Here is a 23362-nt window from a genome sequence, read left to right as displayed (position 1 = left end):
CTTTGAAGAATGTCAAAATAAAATATGAATTTAAAATGAATTATTAAGAATCAGGCATGCACCAATCTTTAAATGGAGTGTCACTCTCTTAAAATTACGTTGATAGTATTTTTAAGTTTCTATTCTTAAAAAAGAGAGGGGCCAAGTGAAACTATACGGTCCTTTTTTGAAATGGGGGAGATGACCCCCCGGATTCATGAGCCTCATCTATGCAAACACGAGCCTCCCAGAATTGCCATGCAGTACGAGCCTCCGCAATACATTAAACCAGAATAGCTTCCCTAAAACTTTTGGTTTTTTACATGTAGTAAAGAATTTTTTGAACTCCGAAAATCCGAAAAAATCCAGAAGTAATTTTATTTGATATTTTATAAACTTTGATTTAAGTGATACCTTCTTTTAAATTTTTTATCAGATTAAAATAATCAAAAGTTTTACATTGTGGAAGACGATGCCTGGCCGCGTTAAACTAGTTCCACAAGATTCAACAGAATGAGATAGAACGGATACGGGGCATTAGTACTGATATGATCTCTACAGTCTACACGTGCGATATCGATATTGACTCTAGTTCTGAACCCTCTAGTAATAAGTTATAAGAAATATATATACTGGAAGTTATTTATGCGTTTTATTAGAGTCTGACTCACGTCCTCTATAACATTTCCAATTAATCTGAATTTTAAAAAAAATCCAATAAATCAAAGATTAAAAACAAAAACTAATTTCAATTTAGAAAGGAATTTCCAAGTATTATTACATGTAAAAACCAAGAGTTATAAATAAGCTGTGCTGTATAGCGGAGGCTTGTTTACTGCATAGTGGAGGCTTGAAATGATCGTACTGCAGGGAGGCTCCTGTCTGCATGGCCGAGGCTCATTGTGTTGCAGGGGTTCACTCCCTCCCCAACCACTTTATTTTGTTGACTCTACCACTCTGATTTTTGAAATTTCTTGACTTTTAACCCTATTTATCCTGACGTTTGGATTCATGACTGGTTCAGTTGGGGGGGGGGGGGCAAATGGCCCTCCCCCTCTATGATCTTATTGTGACACAAATCTATAACATTTTATACGTTTTTGGAGAGTCCTTGGGCTCTACTATAGGGCAGAAAGGAACATTGACCTTCTCTCTGACACTCATAATGGACAGATCAGTAATGTAGAAAGAATTTATTTGTAATGTTCAATCTAAAACAGAAAACATCCCATTACAATTCAATAGAGAACGAAAAAATCTTTTTATAAGATCAAAGAATAATCAGATGCAATACGGGTCACTCAGCATAACATAAATCATATAAGGCAAACCTGGTGGATATAAAGTAATTTTCTCTCAATGTTAGTGTGAGAATTATAACTCTTATTGCAGACTATAGACGTACACATTCTTTTGTAGGGTCTGAACTCTAATAAGATCCTTTTTAGAAAGAAGAGAAAAATTGTAACTGCAATAATTAAGATGGGAGTGAATATGCGCAAAATAAATAAGCTAAAGACAACTTATGTCAAGTAAATTTTCAACCTGGCTTAGACAATAAATAGACCTTGAGATTTTTGAACAGATAGAGTTAACATGGGAGTGTAGTTTAAGTTTTTCGTCTAAAAGAACCCCTAGAACCCGTACAGACTTTTCTTCAGAAGTGTCGGAGATTCGCTGGATTTTAGATAGGAATTGAGTCCTTGCCACAAATTCTGATTTTCTAATCCCTATATCGTTTGAACCCTATGTTGTAAACCTTTGATATTTCAAACCGATATTATTTGATCTAACAGAAGTCATAGTTTGAAATGTCACATGTCTACAACATTGAACTTTAAAGATATAGGAATTAGAAAATCAGAGTTTGAGACAAAGACTCAATTCCTTTTAAATGAATCCGTTTCACCAGGATCATTGTTGTTGAAAAATATGTTAGTTTCTTCCGGCAAGTGGAAATTTGTAGGCTTAAAGATGATAAACTTAGATTTTTTTTGGATGAACATATAAACCATTAGCTCTGTACCAAGAAGATAGTTTAAATAGTTCAGTATTAACAGATGAAACCAAATTATTAAAATTAGAATCAGAAAGGATAGATGAAATGTCGTCGGCAACCAGAACAGATCGTAAAAAAAGAGCAAGCAATTGGAAATTTCATTTATCGAAATTAAAAATAGGATAACTCCTAAGATAGAACCCTGGATTACGCCAATATTCAAATTAGAAGTATTTTCTGATATCTTGGATCGGCCTACTTGAACTTTTTGCTTGCAAGGTTAGATAAATAACTTTTAAACCAGTCTAAGACTACCCCTCGGATACCTGCATTTTCAAGTTTGTAAAGTAAAATAGAGTGTTTAACACTATCAAAGGCCTTTTGTACATGAAGCAGAACTAAAATTGAATATTTCCCTTCATTTAAAGCAGAAGTAATAATATTACAGCATGGTTTGTACTTCGACCCTGGAGAAATCCAAATTGTTCTTGAAAGAAAAAATTGTTTTGTGTCAAAAAAGTAACAAGTCTTTTAGAAATAGTTTTTTCAAAAATCTTGGAGAAAGCATTGATAATAGCTATGGGTCTATAGTTTTTCATTTCGAGAGGTGAACCAGATTTCTTAAAAACAGGGATAGTTCTGGAGGTTTTCATATTATCAGGAAATATTCCGTTTTGAACAGAAAGATTAAATATACCAAGATACACAAAGGAATTGAGTCTTTGCCACAAACTATGATTTTAAAATTCCTATATCTTTACAACCCAATGTCATAGACCCTAGATATTTCAAACTATGACTTATGTTATGTATGTATTAGAAAATTAGGATTTGCTGCAAAGACTCAATTCCTTTGGAAAGAGATTGTGCATAAGAAATTTATCGAGATACCGTTTATATATTTAGAAAATTTCTTTTCAAGCTGAGAAATTGTTGAAGCAATATCATACGGAACTACAGGATCTATAAAAAAAGTATTAGAACATCGAGGTGGCAAAAAGTCCCAGTAATTAGAGTTTATCGGGGGGACACTATCAGATACCTTAGAATCAATTTGAGAAAAAAATCATTAAAAGCATTAGCTATCAATATTTCATCTGAGCAAATCTCATCATTGATCTACGCTTGAAGTTCCACTTTTTTATTATTCATGGCTGCCCCCAATGTGTCCCAAATCTTCTTAGAATTGCCCTTAGAATTATAATTTTTTTTCACAAAATACATTTGTTTACTTTTGCCGCAGGTTTTATTATAAATACTTCTATAAGTTTGATACGTTTTTTTTATGTTTTCCGGATTCGGTTTGGATTTTGAAATTTTGTAAAGCTTGAGATTACGTTTTCTGGAGACTAACAGACCTGAAGTCATGAAGGGATTAATATAGGATGTATGTTTTTGTTCAATTTAAATAAATATATAAATAATATATTATGAGAGCAACAATGTTTACGGGACACCGTGTATGACAGTTGGTTAAATTAGGGTCAATCATTCCAGCCATAGATATAACATTAATTAATTATATAATTTTTTATCCTTGTCGTACTAATTAAGGTGTCAAGCCAGCAGGTTTCGGCAAGCATAAACTCCTGTGCACTTGTTCTCGAAAAAACAGTGTTTCAAAAGTGGTTGCAGGGGGCTGATATCACAGGAAAGGGGAATTACTCCGTTCCAGTTTTATTGGACACGTTGGAAAAGTCTCTTCGAGAAAACATTCAGCAAAACAGGGAAAGTCGGTAAGCACTTTAAGATAAATAGGGTTTCCACAAAATTACCATATTTTTTTGTAAACTTTTGTACATGAAGCGCAATATTTTTTTTCGTAATTTGCGCAAATCAAGAAGTTTTTATGCTAAAGTGTAAATTTTCCCGCAGATCATGATATTTTTAAGAATTTTGACCAAAATTGAAAGTTTCAGCACAGAATTAAACGGAGCTATGGAAACAACTTAAAGTTTTTTATCAAAAATTTACTTAAAATATGGTTATGCTACTTTCAATATTGGTTGCTTTCAGTAATAAAAACTTAAAAATTAAGGAACAAAAATTAAAAATTAAATTTATATTAAACTAACTGTAAGCGTAATTTCAAGTAGCCCTCCATGCTCTCTGCTCTATTAATAACAGTATCCTTAAAAGCTTTGTTTGATCAATTGTGAATTAGATATCCATATTTTTAATTGTTTTTCAAACAGAGGTGGGAACTTTAGAATGGTGGATATCGGGATTAATGCTTAATCCACTCTTTTCTTAATCTCCAGATTAAATTATGCTTGTTCTTCTCTCGTTATTAATCTCCAGATTGATTAATCGATCGGGATTAAAGTTATCTCATTCTAAAGTTTTCAGAGCTGAAAACTTTAGAATGGTGGATATCAGGATTAAGGCTTAATCCACTCTTTTACTTAATCTCGAGATTAAATATTGCTTTGAAAACTCATGACTTTAATCTTCAGATTAATTATTCGACGGGATATCTGGATATTTCATTCTAAAGTTTTCAGCTCAGATTAATTAACAGATCAGGATTAAGGATATCACATTCTAAAGTTTTCAGCTCAGCTCTGGTTATTTTCATTTGCGGGTTCTCTGCAAAAGTAACTTGCGAAATGCACCGCGCAATATAGACGAAGTGAAGGCAAGCAACACTAGTATAGCCTCCTATCCACAATTTACTCACAAACATAGACTCCTGTCAAAGCGCTTACCCGTCGCGCGTAGCGCTTCCTAAGCCACACCCATAAATCTTTCAGCAAAAGGATTTGAGTCTTTGCCACAAACTCAAATTTTCTAATACCTAAATTTTTGAAACTCAATTTCAAACTATGAGTTCTGGTAGATCAAAAAAGTTTGAAATATCAAAGGTTTGCACCATGAAGCTGCTAAGATATAAGGATTAGAAAATTTGAGTTTGTGACAAAGACTCAAGTCCTTTGTCTTGATTTTTAATGAATAATTTCAGCCATAAATTACTAATTGATACAAAATAGATTTTTGTACTTTGGTTGAGCGCTGCGGCCAAGGACAGGCTAGGGGGTTCAAAAATACACCATCGAAAGCACTATGGGTGAGCGCTTTGCAGCAAGTCTATGTTTGTGAGGAAATTGTAGATAAGAGGCTATATGGGTGTATCTTGCCTTCTTCGCCTTATACAATAGATATAATAAACGGATATATGCAATTAAAGACTATATACAAAACACTATATTCAAAACTGGGAAATTCAAAATCATTTCATCTAATGGCTAACAATTTCTTTAAAAATGGAATTTTCCAAAAATGTTCATCGGAAACTTTTGCAAAAGTTAAATTACTTTTTACATTCTATTTTTTTAGATCATTCAAATTACAATAACAATTTTGTGCAATGTTGTAAATATTTTTGCCAAGAGTAGTCATTGATTTTTCGGAAAAACATAAGAAAGCAATCGGATAGCGATTTTGTTACTTTTCTGTAAACTATGAAAAAAGGATACAAAACGTAAACACAGCATGGTCTTTAAGTGATGGTTTTCTGAAATTGGTTCAATAAAATATCTATGGGCTTCTCTAGGTAGGTTAAATATTACTGTAACCATATTCCATGATGAATAAAATCCAATAACATTATTACAATACAAGTCCGATAGATAGGAACCACGAAAACTACATGTATCATCTGTATATAAATTTGGCTGTTTGGGTGTCTGTTTGTTTGTATCCAGTAAACGTCAAAACGGCTGAACCGATCGGGCCCAAATTTTTTTGGGACATCACGTGACCACAGGGAAGGTTTATGAATGATTAAAATAAAAAAATGTGTTTTAAAGGTTTTTAATTTTGTAAAAAAAAATTAAATTCTTGAAAATTCGCGATTTTTTAAAAATACGCAAAATCTTTTCTTCTTTGTTCTAAGTGTAAACAAAAAGAACATGTTCACAATTTAAATAGAAGATGGGCGCGAAGCGCCCTAAAAGCCTAGTTGTGTATATTTCATTAAATTCATTGGATCAGAAAAGTAGAACCCTTGATAAAGTGAGTGTATCTTTGAAATAAAGCAAGTGAGTGTATCTTTGAAATAAAGCAAGCTCTCGTAATGCTACAATCTTTAGTCAGTTAATTATATGACTGGACTGGAGCACATTCCAAGATGTTTAATTTAATTAACAAATGATAATGATAAATTGTTTAGCATAATTGGACGGACATCATTCACATGAATAACACTTTTAGAGAATATTACAAATTTTGGTTTTAGTTTCACAACATATCTGCAAAGCGTTCAAAGATTTTTGTTATTTGTTTGAATAATATTGTCTGCGTAGACGCTCGTATCCCATTATATAAACACCATGTAGCAGACAACCAATGGTTGATGCTAGTTGTAATTACGTTACAGGTAATTACGCGTAATTACGCGTAACACTTTCTTTCACTTACGGAGGAGCATTCCGCGAAATTATGTGTTAATTACGTATACGAAAGAAAGTATAGTTTCACGTAATTATGGCGTAATTAAACAAAATTACGTAATACAAAACCATGTCGTAATTAGTAAAGTACATATTAATTTTCAGAAATGAATATAGCGCGAAAATATGTGCGCTACAACCATGTCCAATCTGAACTGAGCTGAAAACTTTAGAATGGAATATCCTAAATCCCGATCGGTTAATTAATCTGGAGATTAATAACAAGAGGAGAACAAGCATTATTTCATCTCACGATTAAGAAAATGAGTGGATCAAGCATTATTCCTGATATCCACCATTCTAAAGTTCCCAACTCTGAGAACTTTAGAATGGATAACCTCTAATCCCAACTACTTAATCCGAATATCCATTGTGGAAACTTTTAATTTCAGTCCTTAATCCACTCTTTTTCTCTCTCTTTGGATATCCTTACATTATTTATATTTATTTATTTATAGTTCGTAAATTCTATCCCATGAGAGAAATCCGCAATTTCTAACAAATCAAGAATTTGTTGTCGGCCATTTTGTAAATTAATCAGTGAAGAAAAATATTTAATAATACGTTTGAGATTCTTTTGTAACCAATTTTAACTAATGTATTAATAAATAAATGGGTGAGAAATTAAGTGAGGACCCTTTCAGTCAAGAAAACCAACAAATCTGGCGTTCCTAGAATCCAATTTGTTGATCTAAATATTTAATCTCAAGACTAACATAATCTCGAGATTAGCAAAAACAGAGGATTAAGCATTAATCCTGATATACACCATTCTAAAGTTCCCAGCACTGATTGTATAATTTAAATACTTTCAAATTGAATTAAAATTCGGTGATGGATCAAAAAAGTATATGTTAATTCCACATTTAATTGAAAATATATTTCGGTCTAGGTTGACCCTCGTCAGTTCTAACGATAAAATAACCATCAAAATCAATGTTAAAAACCACAAGAAAATAAACAAACAAAGTTTATTTAAACAAAATTTTAATGGACTGTCAAATGGTAAAAAGGTAAAAAGATTATGTGCAAATATTCACTTTTAAAAGAATATTTTAAGAGAATTATTATTTCTTGAGATTGTTTCTGTATATAAAATGGTGGTAAGGGTCGATCTAATTAACGAATTTTTACCTAATCAGGGGAGGCGGCTTGTCTAAGGTGGGATTTTTAATCCTTTTTAAGAATTGGAAATAAACAATACTCCCTTTTTAAAGAAATACTGAATTACAGTTTACAATCAAATAAAAGCTATTTTTTTCCTCTGAGATCAGTTATAAAATCTCTGATGTATTTATAGATTCTCGTACTTCAAGTAAACTTCTCCCAAGGTCTTAAACCTTCTATATTACGCTAACTTTTAAATAGTTAAGTTCATGTCCATGAAGGTTAAAATGTTCTCCTGTAGGTTGGTTTGCATGGAGGTTTCGCTAATTAGACATAATTATTGCAACATTTCGCGAAATTACTTCTGTAAAAATTAGGCGAAATTACGGCGTAATTTCGCGAAATCAAAGTTTCGCTAATTACATGTTATGACTATTACAAACTTTTGCGCAATTACTTTGTAGAAATCACGTCATAATTTTGCGAAATTAAAGTTTCGCCAATTACACATAATCCTGCAAAATTACACGAAATGAAAATTATTTTGCATAACTGCACGCAATTTCGCGTTAGTGAATAATCTATTACGTTGGAAACATAGTTGATGCTCGTAAATGTTTTTAAAGTTTATAAATTTTAATTCAAACAGGATTGGTGACAAAACTGTACCTTTAGACCTCCGTCTTTTACTTGAAAACTATAAGAAATTGTTGAACCCTCATTACAGTAGATACATGTTTGATTAGAGTGTGATATCGTACGATGAGAGGACATATTTCTCTATCAATAAGAGGAATAATTTGTTCCATGAAACTAAATCAAATGCTCTAAATAGATCCATTCCACAAGAATAAACTATTTTTTTCTGATCTATTATAACTTACAACAGCTGAAATTGCCCAGGAACACATACTTGTGCTTGCCTTGGCTTGAAACCCAAATTAAATTCATCAGTTTACATCAGGGGCGGATACAGGGGGGTGGCGGGGGACATTCGCCACCCCCTGACAGATTCCCTGAGATTTCGAGGCAAAAAATGTTCCCAATTTTATAAATCGTATGTGTTTTTCAATTTCAAGCTTTTTTATTTAATGGAAATCTTGACTTTCTTTTCTTCAGTTTAATTTAAAAATCAACGACAACAAGTAAATGTTATTGTTAATGATAAATTTAGAATTAGAAAGGAATGGAGTCTTTGTCACAAACTCTGATTTTCTAATCACTATATCTTTGGAACCAAATGTTGTAGACCTTAGATATTTCAAACTATGAATTCTGTTAAATCAAATAATCAGAGTTTGAAATATCAAAGGTTTACAACATCGGGTTCTAAAGATATTGGGGGTTAAATATTTGATTTTGTTACAAAGACTCAATTCCTTTGTAAGAAACTAGACTTAAGTTATAATATTGTCATATCTAGTAATGTTCCTTAATCAATACTCATTTATCAAAATTGTAATATTGGTCCTAATTTTGATGCATTTAAGTATAACTAGTAATTTCTTTTTGTTTTTAAATTGCTAATGTTCCTATTATTGTTCCTGTTCCTAATACTGTGTCCGACCCAACTTAAATCCCTGTCCTAATCCAATATTTTTGTTCATAATTCCTGAACAATCTTTTTCTTGTTCCTAAATCCCTGTTCTAATCCATTATTTTTGTTTCTAATTCCTGAACAATCTTTTTATTGTTCCTAAATCCCAGTCGAATCCTTTAATTTTGTTCCTAATTCCTGAACAATCTTTTAATTGTTCCTAAATTCCTGTCCTAATCATTTATTTTTGTTCCTAATTCCTGAACAATCTTTTAATTGTTCCTAAATTCCTGTTCTAATCCGTTAATTTTGTTCCTTAAAGTTAAAAATCTAGTTTTTTAGTCTTTAGTCATTAATTTTGGCTCTTTTTGAGTATTTTCAAAAAAAAATTTCGCCTGCGGCACAATTTTTTGTTCCTAATTACTATTTTTTTTTTTCCTAAAAAATCTTGCCCCCCCCCCTCACTTAAATCCTGTATCCGCCCCTGGTTTACATCATTCTAAACAACAATTGATGGTATTAAAAGGTAATTAAAGTTTTTTAATGGTTTATTATTCAAAATATCTGACATTTTAATTAACGAATCAGTTTGGTAAAAAAAGGAAATATGAACATTCTTGATCCCCTCCCCTCTCAATTCCCTCAACTTTCACTGAAAAAATTCTTAATTATGATCTTTTTCCTTGGCGGAACATGCAAAATTGCGGAAACCAGGTTGCTAAAAAGGGGAATAGTGCAATTTTGCCGGAATGTTTATGCTTTACATCATGTAACTTGAAAATGTACAGAATGAAAACCAGAAAAATTTCAGTTTCCATTTTGTACACTGTAAAAAATTTGGTTTACTTTCTGTATTTATCTGATTTATCTGTGATGGGAACCAGGACAATAAATCTAGAAAATTGATACATAATTGTGAGTAAATACTTTTTTGTGACAAGAAGTCGAGGGGCGCACCCACCAGATCAACACCGGAGGAGACAAGAGGTACATATCCTTGTACCTGTCAAGGGTTTCTCCTAGTGGGTTGGACTGTCCTTGTAGACTGACCGTGGAGAAATTCCTACCTCTTCAGGCTCCTCTGCTAGACTTCCCCATGGAAGATACCAAGATGACAGATTCATGGAAATACCCGAAGCTGGAGGAGTTGGAGTAGTACCAGAGGTATCGTGGTTTAAACCTGGAGATGCTTGATAGGATCGAAGTTAGAGAACTTGTGTGTGGAGTATCTTCTGTAACCGAGATCCTAGAGGTGAGGAAATGGATTGAGAGGATGCAGAAGAATGATCAGAGAGATTTTGGATCGTCTCGTTTGATGTCGAGGATGTCAATACTTCGACACTCTGAGGATGGCAGGGAAGGTATCCATTGATCCGAAGAATGTGATTCTCAAAAGGAGGTGTGATCCCGAGATGATGACCTGATATTCCAAGGACATGTTCAAGCAACTGCCTGTTAAGATCATGTTCGGAAATGGTGTATCCTGGACGTGTCTGATATCTCTGGATCTGAAGAGGAATAAGAAGGAGTATATCCTAGAGAGAATGACAATCCAACCTGAGATCCTTGAGTTACTCCGCAATCTCCCCGTGTCTGATGGTCTAGCGATCCGGAGAGACAATGGGGGGGTGGAGGAGTTCTACTGGAGCGAGGTTTCATAGACCTCACGTCCCTGGCTATCCTGGCTGGGTACAAGTTCCAGTCTAGGAATATGACAGCCATGGGGGTCCAGGTGATAAGCACTCTTCTAAACAAGAATGTGTCAAAAGAGATGACTGGTGGGGTGTTAGATGGCAGTTGATCCCGGAGTCCCTGAGATGTTATCCAGTTTGTGTTTATTACGTATAATGTTTTAGAGGGATTACTCCTCAGTGATGTATTTCCAGACCCAGATGTCCTGTTCAGGTTCCTGAAGTGTGACCATAATGTAGCTGTGGACTGGTTCTTGGAGTTTGTGATGGTTTCCTCGGAAGGTATTGAATACCATCAGAAGGTTGAAGAAGGAGCTGAGACCAGAGAAGAGATTATATGCTCGTTGAGATATAGGAATAAGAGAGAGAGAAGTTGTGTGAGTTCTCTCCTACTATGATCAAGTTTTGGTCCAGACTCCTTGGTGAATGGCAGGTTCCTAGAAGCCCGCAAGTGGTTTTTTCACCAAATGGAGACCTTGGCCAGGGTGAAATATACCTGGTCTGGTGGGAGAATGTTGGAGATTCCTAGAGAAGATGATAAAGAGTATTCTAGGTTTGGCTTCAGTTCAGAGGAGTTGGATACGCAGAGCTGGATGGATCCTGTGAAGAGTATCAGAGGTTTGGAGCGTCATAATGGCCTCAAGATCCCCCTTTTGGACATTGACATGGCCAAGATCAAGAGCAAGGAGAACAGGGAGAGGTGCACGGCTATGGGAAGATGCCCAAGATGGTCTCTTTTGGAATGGGCCAGGATGTATCTTAGAGAGTGGAACTAGTTCTGTTAGAATTGAGAGAGATGTGGGTTTCCCAAGGTTCTACGGAGGATTGTACGATGGTATGAGGCTCTGTTACCAGAGGATGTTCAATGAGAAGGCTTTAGTGGTGGAGGAGGTCAAGAAGAGGTTGAAGCTGGCCGTGCTCCATTCACTGGAGGAGGAGTCCAAAGGGTTGAGGAAGAGTGAGGCAGAGACTAAGGTGAGGAGGAAGAGGGTTGCATGGTTAAACAAGCTGTCCTCTGACTGGGAGTATGAGGAGTTGACCAAGTGGAAGGGGGAGGTTCCTGCTCTACCTGCTCCTAAGAAGAGGTCTGGTGTGAAGCGGAAGAAGAACCCTCAACCTGGCAAGACAAAGAGGATGAGGATGAGGAGTCTGAAGGAGGATGCTGCTGGTTCTACTGCTGAGGAGCCGGTAGGTAACCCTCTGTCCCAGCCTTCGCCTGGTTCATCCGGAGTAAGGAATGGGTCTGGAGGGACTGTCTCCGGGCCTCAGCAGGAGGACAGCTGTGAGGAGGTGGTGATATTGAGTGAGGAGGATGAGGTCTTCTTGGAGGAGGAAGAGGAGAAGAAAGTGGAAGTTCCTATCCCAAGGAGGCAGAGTGCTGGGTTGAGATTCTCTAGGAAGGTTGTGGAGAGACCTCCCACGTACGATGAGCTAATAGAAGGAGTTCCTCTGATTGCATTTCCTGAGGACCTGTATCTAGAGCTGGAAGTCCCCTGGGAGGAGAGATTCTTCTAAGGGAGAATGCGGATAAACCTAAGTAGTGATAATTCCTGGTGGTGGTTTTCAGGTAGATCTTAGAGCTCAGAAGTTTTCTAGTCGCAGGGTGCAATTAGAACTTTTGTTTTCTCTTTCTTGCTGGTGGGCTGTTGTTACGCAAGCACATGCTTTCTTATTAAAGTTTTTAATGCACCCCTGTTGCTACCAATATTCATCCCTGTTTTCAAGATGAAGATGGTGAAGATGAAAACCTGTTTTTGCTGGTGAATTGTTCAATCTAGGCATGCCCAAGAAACTCGCATGGTACCTGTTCAGTTTTTCTTTCAGTTTTATTATAAAGTTTTTATTTGTGTATTTTATACTGTTGTCGTGCTAAGAATTTGAGGACTAATGTGGTATTTATTTTTTTAAATACTTAAACCCATTGTCCATGTCATTGTATGCTTATATATGTATGTTTTTTAGCGTAATGCTGCAGTTTTTAATGCATGAGATGATATTTTTGTATTATTTGTTGTATGAATGGTATGAAATTATATCTCTCAAAGCATTTCTGTAGTATAATCAAGCTTTGTTTTATTTAAGATTGAAGATCTGTGCCTCAATAAAGCTTGAAGCTATCCTGAGTTTTTATTCATTATGAATAATAATAATAACACCGATCCTACTTGACCTGAGTTGATATGATTAGTGTGTATGATACTGTTGATACATGACAAGCAAATATTGGCATAAATAAGGGGGGCTATTGGGGTTATTTACTCCCCCCCCCTCTAGAATCCTGGGGATAATTACCCCCCTAGAATTTAAAAAATTGAGTTTTAAAATTGAATATCTTATAAAGGAATTGAGTCTTTGTCACAAACTCTGATTTTCTAATTCCTATGTTGTAGACATTTGACATTTCAAACTATGACTTTTGTTAGATCAAATAATGTAAGTTTGAAATATCTAAGGTTTATGAGATAGAGTTCAAACGCTATAGGGATCAAAAAATCAGAATTTGTGGCAAGGACTCAATTCCTTTGCACAAAAATAATTTAACATTAGAGAGTAAATTCGCCTAGATTGAAATTCTTCAAATTATATTTAACTAGTTTTTCTAACAAAAAATACGCTATTTTTAATGTAAAATTTAAATATTTTTTTTTGCAAATCATTTTGTTTGCTTCTGACATTGATGTTGAATTGTCATCCTTAATTCATCTAGGAAAACCAAACGAGGCAGACCAACCAAAATTAATAATTAACATTTCTCATATGTATCCAATGGACCTGGTAGTCAAAAAGTTTATAATTGGTACTGTTCAAACAGGAAATGTTATGCCACCTTAGGAATAAGGAAATCAACTGGAAACCTGGTCGGCTTTACACTACCAATTCACCAACATAGAAATCAGCTCATGAATAAGACTGCTAAGTAAACTGAATCAGCTGTATTTTCTAAGTATGCAGGGTTTCAGGGAGTTACTCCATCCACAGTTCTTCAGGAAATTAGCTATAACATACTTTCATTAAACTTTCAACAGGATGAAGTTGTGGCACCAGAGACAAGTTATCAGTCCAAGACATAAGCTCCCATCTACATTTGAGAAGTACATGGACACTGATATTCCTAACAAGTTTACCAAGCCAGCCAATGGGGGCAAATTTCTGATTTTCAAAGATTGGATTGATGTTGAATTTACACAACCTATGGCAATATTTATGAGCAGATGGGCAGTTAAAACCCTTAGAATGCACAAGACTTGGCTATTTGATGGGACCTTTAAGTCTGCCCCAGTACCTTTTTCTCAGGTATACTTTTGGATCTAAATATTGTTTTTTTTTTCACACTTATACACATAAATAGAGTATAATTCTTAGGTATACATTGGTATGGCCGCATCTGAGATAGGAGGAAAGGCTTGTGTCTTTGGTCTCCTTTCTATCAAAGAAAAAAGAAACCTATGATATATTCTTCAACAAGATTAATGAGCATATTGTGGAGCAAAACTGTCCTAAAACAATCATCTCAGATTTTGAGCAGGCTGTTTTCAATATATGTGCTAAATTGTTTCCAACCGTGAAGATTTTATCACAACGTTGCAGTTTGGAAGAACCTGGGAGATCATCATCTCCAGCATTCAAGAACTAATCTATCTTATGTATACACTCTACTATGTACCTTTGGAGGTCAAGTAAAAAGCTATTATGATCAAGAATGGGAGGATTATGATCAGGAGATTGATCGTTTTGGTTACTACTTTTCACAGACTTGGATTGAAAAACGGGGTGGGAGGAGAGAATTGTTTCTGCCCTCTTTTTGGAACCAGTAAAACACAGTTCTAAAGGATGTAATGGAAATAAACAATATGCTGGAATTCTTTAGTTGTACCTGGAATTTATTGTCTGGGTAAAGTCCAAATGTTTCGCACATTCAGGACCAAATTGTCAAACAAGATGCTGATGCAAAACGATCCTTTCTTTCTTATTCAGTTGGCCAGGATATGGCTGATAATGCAGACAGAAATAGGGTTTCCAATTGGAATTCTGTTGCAGAGAATTGCACCCAATTGTTGCTTCCACTTGCTCCATTTTAATGAGGGCAATTGAACAATAATTGCGAACAAGGAAGCAATTAAATAATGGCAATTTTGCACATAATTGTGGAGAATTGCTTTTCCATTTTAAAATAAATAATTTTAGCTGTGACTTACAAATATATATGCAGCAGATACAAGGATGAAAATATCTCTGTAGATTTTAAAATAATCAAAGCCTGAGTTTCACATGTTTCAACAGTTTTCAAATTTAAAAGTTTTAAAAGTTAAACAAAGGCTTCTAATAAACAATTTACTATGATACATTTTTCATTTGTTTATATTGAAAAACTATGGTACAAAAAGTGTATTTGATGTTGTTACAAGCAAAAAAAATAATTAGCAACTTATAAAATCACTTATTCAGTTACATGGATCTGCTTGAGTCTAAAATGTTGTCTTCTTAAGTCAGAGTTTTCTGGTTATCAATGCTGCAAATGAATATTATAAAACAAAAAGATTAGGTTAGTTAAGTTAGTGAAGTTCAGTTTATTGTATGTTACTATCAAAGTTTAAATTGAATTTTTTTGTTGTTGAAAGGAATTGCGCAGTAATTAATTGCATGCATTATGTGCCAAAAGGTTTTAATAGAATATTATCTAAAAATTGAAACACAAATAAAGAAAAGTAGGATGGAATTGCGCTCCATAGCTTTCAATTCTGTTGCGTTTATTTCGTGCAATTATTACGGAATTTCGTGCAATTAAATTCACTTGCGCGCAAGGACTAGCAATTGCACTGAAGTAAAATCCACTTGCGTTGGAAACCCTAGGCAGAAAGCAGAGAGCCAAGGATGCAAAACAGAGGGTTAAACTGGTGGTAGAAGCTTTTGCTACAATGCCTAAAACTGATTATCTGAAAATACTGGCCCATGATCTCCAGCGAGCTAATCCCCTATAAGAATAAATTTGTAATCATTATTATAATACATTTTAGGTTTAGAAATTAGCGAACTTATCTAGATGAAAATTACCCTGTAAAATAATCTAGGCAAGATGTTATCTAGGCCAAATGTAAATGAATTTATCTAGGTGAAAATTACCTTCTAATGTTACCTAGGCCAAATGTTATCTTGGCAAACTGGGTCTAGGCAAAATATTATCAAGGCAAAATGTTGTCCAGGCAAAACCTTAGTAGGCAAGTGTGTACTAGGTGAAAGTGTACAAGGGGAACTTGTACTACTCATAATGTTACTAGTGTTTCCATAATTCATAATAATTCATAATAGATAATTCACTTATGGGAAATTATGTGCAGTTACGCGAAATAGTTTTCATTTCTTGAAATTTTGCGTAATTGGCGAAACTTCAATTTTGCAAAATTATGGCGTAAATTCTACAAAGTTTTTTGCCAAATTTTGTAATAATTACATGCATTTAGTGAAACTTTGATTTCAGGAAATAACACTGTAATTTCGCGTAATTTCCACAAAAGTAATTTCCCAAAATGTTGCAATGATTACGCCTAGTTAGCAAAACCTCCATACAAACCAGCCTACAGGAGAACATTTTAACCTTCCTGGACATGAACTCTACCATCTAAAAGTTAGCGTTATACTAGAGAAGGATTGGAAACTAGTGAGAACTTTACTTTAAGTACGAAAATACATCAGAGATTTTATGACTGATCTCACAGGAATTAACAGAAAAAAATGGTTTTTATATAATTGTAAACTGTAATTCAGTATTTTTTTTTTAAAAAGAGTATTTTTGTTTCCAATTCTTTTAAAGGTTGAAATACCCCTCCTAAAACAAGCTGCCCCCTCCTGATTTATGTAAAAGATTGTTTATTAGATTGACCTCCACCAACACTTTAAACACAATACATATGAAATAGTTTGTTTTTTAACTTTATTCGACAGAAACAATTTCAAGGAATAATAATTTTCTTAAAACATTCTTTAAAAAGTGAATATTTGCAAATTGTCTTTTTTCCATCTCATGATCTGAGTTCGTTTCTCTTTTGTCCATTTCACAGCCCATTCAATTTTTTTTTTAGATAATCTATTTTCATAGTTATTTTTTTTGTGATTTTTAACATTGGTTTTGATGGTTTTTATATCGTTAGAACTGACAAGGGTCAATCTAGACCAGAATATATTTTTAATAAAATGTGGAACATTTTATTTGGTCCATTACCGAATTTTAATTCAATTTGAAAGTATTTAAATTATCCAATCAGATTGGATACGTGAAACTAGACTTTCTTTTGTATACGTAATTAGCACATAATTTTGTGTAATGCTCCTCTGTAAGTGAAAGAAAGTGTTACGCATAATTATGCACAATTACGTGTAAAGTAATTACGAATGGAAACCCTAAATGTTACTGAGCCCTGCCCAAGGGTTATTGTGAACTAAAACACATAGTTCTTGAAAATATAACATCTAATGTCCTACCTGTTATTTTAATTAATATATTTGTTGTACATACTTAGCAAATTTAGAAAATACCATTTAGAAACACAGTACAGTTGTTTCTCTTCACTGTTGTATCTTGCAGAAATGTTAATGTTGAGACATCATACAACACAAAGACGTTGCTAATATACACATGATACAATTTTTTGAAGAAAAACAAAACAGTTTTTTACCGTTTACATAAAATCTACTCAGACGTAACTTTATTATGACCATTCGACCTCAAAAATGTGCATCCAACCTAAAAGATATTTTGAAATAGGCAAATGAATAATTATAATTAAAGCTATACTATTCAATTCAATTCTAGCAAGATATTGCATGCAACAATTTGAAATAACAGTTGATGAACATCGGATAAAAGAAAATCTAAATTGGACTAACATAGAATGAAATTGTAGCATCTAAGGTCCAATTCAATATCACCAGACAATCAGCTAAACAAGAACAATGTGTATTGATATAAATTTTGTTCAAGCAACTCATATCTCTGTTTATCTGCATGATTTGCCTTCTTCATGGAATTAAGAGAAAACTAAATTTCCTGTGCCGAAACAGGATCTAGATGAAAAACCATTTCTAGCAAGTTTCCGCAAGCTACCAGCGGCTCAGTTACATTTTGCCTAGTCAGTAGTTATATTTTGCTTAGTTCAGTTTTTTCTAGGTAACATTTGCCTTGGTAACCCTATGCTTAGTTTTTTTAAAACATATTTTGTCAAAAGTGAAACATTTTTGAAGCTGAACCATGGTCAAATTAAAATGAATTAAATTGTATCTTGTCTAGCACTTTTAACATTCCAAATACCATGACTCAAAACCTGTAAAATGATGAAGAGTTTTGATTCTCCTCTACGGCAAAATTGGCGTGTATTTTTTCTCTAAAAGATAAAACATGGTTATGTATCAATGCTGATCCATGTAGTTGGGCTTACCCCGCATAGTAAACCCTGCAGTTATGATTGGAGCAATTTTCTGTGCTCTGCCTTCCAACTGGTTTGTAGGAAACTGAATGAATTTTGGAAAGTTGAAGAGTTTTTGATAAAAAATTGCAGAATTTTGAAAATTTTCTTTGTGAAAAAATGACTAGGCAAAAAATGTGCTCTTCTTATGTTACCCTTGGCAACATGTTACTTATAGGAAAGCCGTTATCTAGGCAAAATGTTACCTGGACAAAATGTAGCTGAGCCACACAAATAAACACATACTTTGTCGTAGGAGTCGTGTTCCGATTGCTATAGGCACAAATACAGCAAAAAAATCAAATGTGTCTCCTCCAACTTCAAGATTACGGCCCTCTTCTAGGACATCAACATATATACCACCTCCAGTTCCGCCAACAATTACTAGGAAACCAAGACAATTTTTTTCTAAAATAAGAATTCTCAAGGGACCGCATTTAACGATTTCAAATAGGGGTCCATATTATACGATCTGATACGATCCCAAATGTTAATTGATTGATAATAGGGGCTGAAATCAAAGAGAATGTAAATAAAGAGACGCTGGCAGGTAGAAACCTCCTGCCTAAATTGCTTGTAGAAGACAACTCATATTTTTACCTATGAAAACAATTGAAACAAGAGACATCTATAGCAAAATGATAACTTCTCCATTCTCCCCCTGCTACCATCGGTAGGAAAATACGCATTTTTGATATATAAATATACAGTACGGGTATTGCATCCTGTATAGTTCAAGTGTTGCGTTCTGAGCCTGTTTGACCAATAAAATTAATTTTCTAGGTAACACAAACATACAGTATGCATATTGTTTATGCTGTGATCAGTTGTACTTAGTAAAGATATAGTAAACAAACAGAAATATACTTATAATATTCTTGTTAATTGCATTTGCAGGGGCGTATTCATGAATTTGTCTAGTGGGGGCTTTAATTTTGTTCTTTTAGCCTCTGATTGCATTAAAATGAATGTATGCCATTCAGTAAAACTTGCACTGTTGCACATTCGTTTGTTGAGTCAACTTCCTTCCTTTGTTTTATTTGTATTGATTAATTTGTTTCCTTAGTTTCAATTTGCAGTATACATTGTTGATACTATAGTACACATTTGGTGTTATCACGCATAAACAAATTCACAATGCCATACGTACGACAGAGATGGTGCTGCTTTAAATTTTTCTCAAGACCTCACTCAAAATTAAACTAACTCATTGTATCCATACCATTTGATCCTCATGGTTGGAAACTATTGAAAGTAATGATGTCAAGTTCACAATTTCACCGAATTTTCCAATCCCATTTGGGATCAGAAATGGAATTATATGGACCCCTATTAAACTGCACACTGACAACGGTTCACATTGGAATCACTGATACAAATCCTTCCTTAACATTTAACTTTGAATTCGTGATTCAAATATGAACCGATAGAAGTTCAGCAATGTATCTCAAATTTATTAAATTCGGTCCCTGGCTAATCTGCATAAAATACTTTGCAGTATGCAGCAATATATATATATGTGGATATGTACAATTTGTCTTGACATTTGTTTAGACCTTTAGGGTTTCTTCAGACTGAAACTGTAGAAAGTAAAAAATCAAAAGAGAAATATCTGCTAAAGCTTCATAGGGCTTTGGAACAAAGTTATCAGAACGTGAACGGTAAAAATGCATAATAAAATTTCTTTTTTTATGACTTTTCCATGATTAAGATGAAATAGATTTTATGGCTAAAAATACGAACCAATTTAATTTTTTATGTTTATGAAAAGAAAATTCGAAAATCTCCAGAAATCTTGTTTTTTTTTGTAATTGATATTTGATTTAATTCTATAAGTTCTCTTTTTTGAATCAAAGTATTATAATCTAGGGAAATTTTGCTAAATGCTGATATAAAGCAGATATTTAACAAAAATGACAAGATATTTTACCATAAATATTTTCTTGGGGATAATATATTTATAGAATTACAAGCTGAAGGGCCCGGCGTTGCTCGTGGAAAAATCAAATTTTTTAAGCTTATCCATGAGTGTCCACAAAAATGTCAGCCCATTCGGTCTAGCTGTTTGTCTGGCCAGAGGGAACAAATATATGGATGTCTTGTTTTATTATATAGATAATATGTAAATAAACTTTTAAAACTTTTATTAATCGATTAAATACAGTCTTATTCTAAATAACCCAGAATAATTAAAGATAATTGATAACTACAAAATCGTCTTTAACCTTAGAAATAGGTTGTGGCATTCATTATAGGTAACCTATTAGTAATATTTTTTTTTAAATAATCTCAAAATAGCCCTAATCCTTCCATTTGCAAACTGTGGTCTGCCACTATTTCCTATAAAAAATAAATGAACTAAATCATTCATATCTTCGGTAATTATGAGAGCACAAAAATGGCAAACCACATTTTGAAAATAGCAGGACAAGAGCTAGTCTTATACAAATCCGGCTGGAGCTAAAAAGACTTCAAAAACACTTAAAAAATGGAACTTTACTATTAAGGTCGCAAACAATAAGATTTTATTCCTAAACCAGATAAATCCAACAACTGCTAAGTTTACTTTTTTTGTATTCAGCATGAATTAAAGTTTTCAATTTTTTAATAAAGGTTGTATGTATTTTAATAGGATACTTACCCCCAGAAGAATTGGAAAATTTAAGCTTCGCATACAGTACAGTTTACAATTTGGGGTTGGACAAAGGAGAAATCAACTCTGCTGTAAATTATGCAAGAACTTTGGATATACGGTAAACTCATTTTTGTTTATTTTTTAGAATTTTAATAAATTTGTAATTATTATTTTTTTCAGGCATGGCATGATAAGCATAGAAAAGTACATGCTGCAAATCAAAGCCCAGATATAGGCATCTGTTAAGATATATTTTGTAAAAGAATTTGTGAATATGTTTAGCTTTTAAATTTAAAGCACATATTTCATATGTATCAGCTAAAAATTACACACTTTTTTCTCTAATAATATTAAACTAATCATCATATTACAAGGGTTTCCAGTTGTAATTACGCGTAACACTTTTTTTCACTTGCAGAGGAGCATTATGCGAAATTACGTGCTAATTTAGAAAACGAAAGAAAGTCTAATTTTGCCTAATTAAGGCTAATTACGAAACCATTCTGTAATTAGTAAAGTTCATATTAATTCTCAGAAATGAATATATCGGGAAAATATGTGTAAGGATATGTGCGATACAACCATGTCCAATCTGAGCTGAAAACTTTAGAATGGTGGATATCAGGATTAAGGCTTAAACCACTCTTTTTCTTAATATCCAGTTTAAATATTGCTTGTTCTCCACATGAATTTAAACTCCAGAGAAGCAACGTTATCTTCCAATTGGATATTTCATTCTAAAGTTTTCAGCTCTGATTGGATAATTTAAATACTTTCAAATTAAATTAAAATTCGGTGATGGACCAAATCTCTGTAGAGAAAAAAGTAGATGTTAATTCCACATTTGATTTAAGAAAATTATTATTCCTTGAGATTGTTTCTGTCGAATAAAGATTAAAAACAAACTAATTTATATGTATAGTGTTTAAAGTGGGGGTGGGGGTCGATTTAATTAATTTTTAATGATGCTGTGATTATTGATTTAGTTAGCTGTGATGGAGTTAAGTGATAAATTTATAAAGTCAAAAAGTTAGTTTTTCAAGCAAAGGAATAATTTTTAAACTTTAAGGTTAGTAACACCCAAAAAAGTAGTCTTTTTGGTGTATTTTTATGGTGAACAAAATAAGTCCAGGTGGGAGAGGGGGGGCAAAAAAAATTTAAAAAAGGTATTAATATTTTTTCAAAAAAGGGTTTTTTAAGGGGGGGGACCAAAAAAATTGTGCCCCCCCCCTAAACAAAAGCCCTCGTACGCCCCTGGTGTTATGCAGTACGTTAGACATAGGACCCTGGAACTTACAATTTGTCTTTGGTTTTCGTAAAGTTGATAGATGTCAAAGGAGTATAGAAAAACATTGTAAGTATTTAAAGCTTGATAAGATTTCGCCTCCTTCTTTGTATTATAAAAATTGTTGGAGATACTAAAGATTTAAACAACCTTGCTGATATTTAATATTTTGAATTTTAAACAAATTTATCAATATCTTGGTTAATTCTTAAGGTACAAAATCGGCAGACCACATTTTTATACTCTTTGAAGAAAATGCTATGATTACAAGATTTTAGCAACAGTATCTCATTTCTGCTTACTCCAGGGCCCACTATCTACCAAAGTTCTTCTCTAATTTGGACCCTGAACTTCACTTCAAACCTTTTTAAAAGCCCAAATTATTTTTATAGAATGAACAATAGCCAGAATAAAAATTTGTTATAGTAAAACCTAAAATTTACTATGCAGAGGTTTTAGAAATTTCCTAAAAATATCTTGGATCTACATGAGATATAACAGCTGCGTCGCCCACCGACAAAGTTACATGTACACTAGCCCAGAATAGTATAGATAGAAGCATACTTATGAGCGGGCCGTGTCCCAAACCTTCGATCTAGTACGCTAACTTTTAGATGGTAGAGTTCATGTCCAGGAAATTTAAAATGTTCTCCTGTAGGTTGGTTTGTATGGAGGTTTCGCTAATTAGGCGTAATTATTGCAACATTTCGCGAAATTGCTTTTGTAGAAATTACGCGAAATTACGGCACTATTTCGCGAAATAGCAGTTTCGCCAAATACGCGAAATCCTGCAAAATTTCACAAAATGAAAATTATTTCGCGTAACTGCACGTGAATTTTCTATTACGTTGGAAAACCTACATATTACATTTAATTCAATATTAAGAACCAATATTATGCACAACAAACTTAGAGAGCTGAGTGGAAGTAAATTAAATTTAAAATGTTGGGGGAAAAAATCGTTTTAATGTTTTCAAAATTAAATTTTTAGTTTCAAAAATACTTATTTCTAGGGCAATTTCAAGTTTTAAAACCAAAATGTGCAGAAGGTAATGACTACTATTATGCATGCACTGGATGCACATTGTATTTTCCATAATAGTTGCATTTAATTTCTTACAATCCAGTTTCCTTGAAAAATCATAAAATATTTTTAAATTCTAACTTAAAAACGCATTTTAGTGCAGTTGAGGTTTCGTGAAAACTTTTAGACTCTAAAAA

The 23362-nt window shown here is 33.5% G+C and overlaps 1 protein-coding gene across 1 annotated transcript in view; it reads left to right on the top strand.

Annotated features, from left to right (window-relative positions):
- The window catches only part of LOC111694726 (uncharacterized), a 36960-nt gene extending 15460 nt beyond the window's left edge, over window positions 1-21500 (top strand). Inside the window, exons 8-12 of the mRNA XM_023463719.1 lie at window positions 3533-3714; window positions 18478-18609; window positions 19776-19882; window positions 20854-20974; window positions 21037-21500. Coding sequence (XP_023319487.1) covers window positions 3533-3714; window positions 18478-18609; window positions 19776-19882; window positions 20854-20974; window positions 21037-21091 — 597 coding nt within the window. The 3' untranslated portion in view covers window positions 21092-21500. The remainder of the gene's footprint in view (window positions 1-3532; window positions 3715-18477; window positions 18610-19775; window positions 19883-20853; window positions 20975-21036) is intronic.
- Window positions 21501-23362: the final 1862 nt, after the last annotated feature.

Source organism: Eurytemora carolleeae, unplaced genomic scaffold, assembly GCF_000591075.1.
Source record: "Eurytemora carolleeae unplaced genomic scaffold, Eaff_2.0 scaffold195, whole genome shotgun sequence".
NCBI classification, from domain to species: Eukaryota; Metazoa; Arthropoda; class Copepoda; order Calanoida; family Temoridae; genus Eurytemora; species Eurytemora carolleeae.
This window is presented reverse-complemented; position numbering and strand designations above follow the sequence as displayed.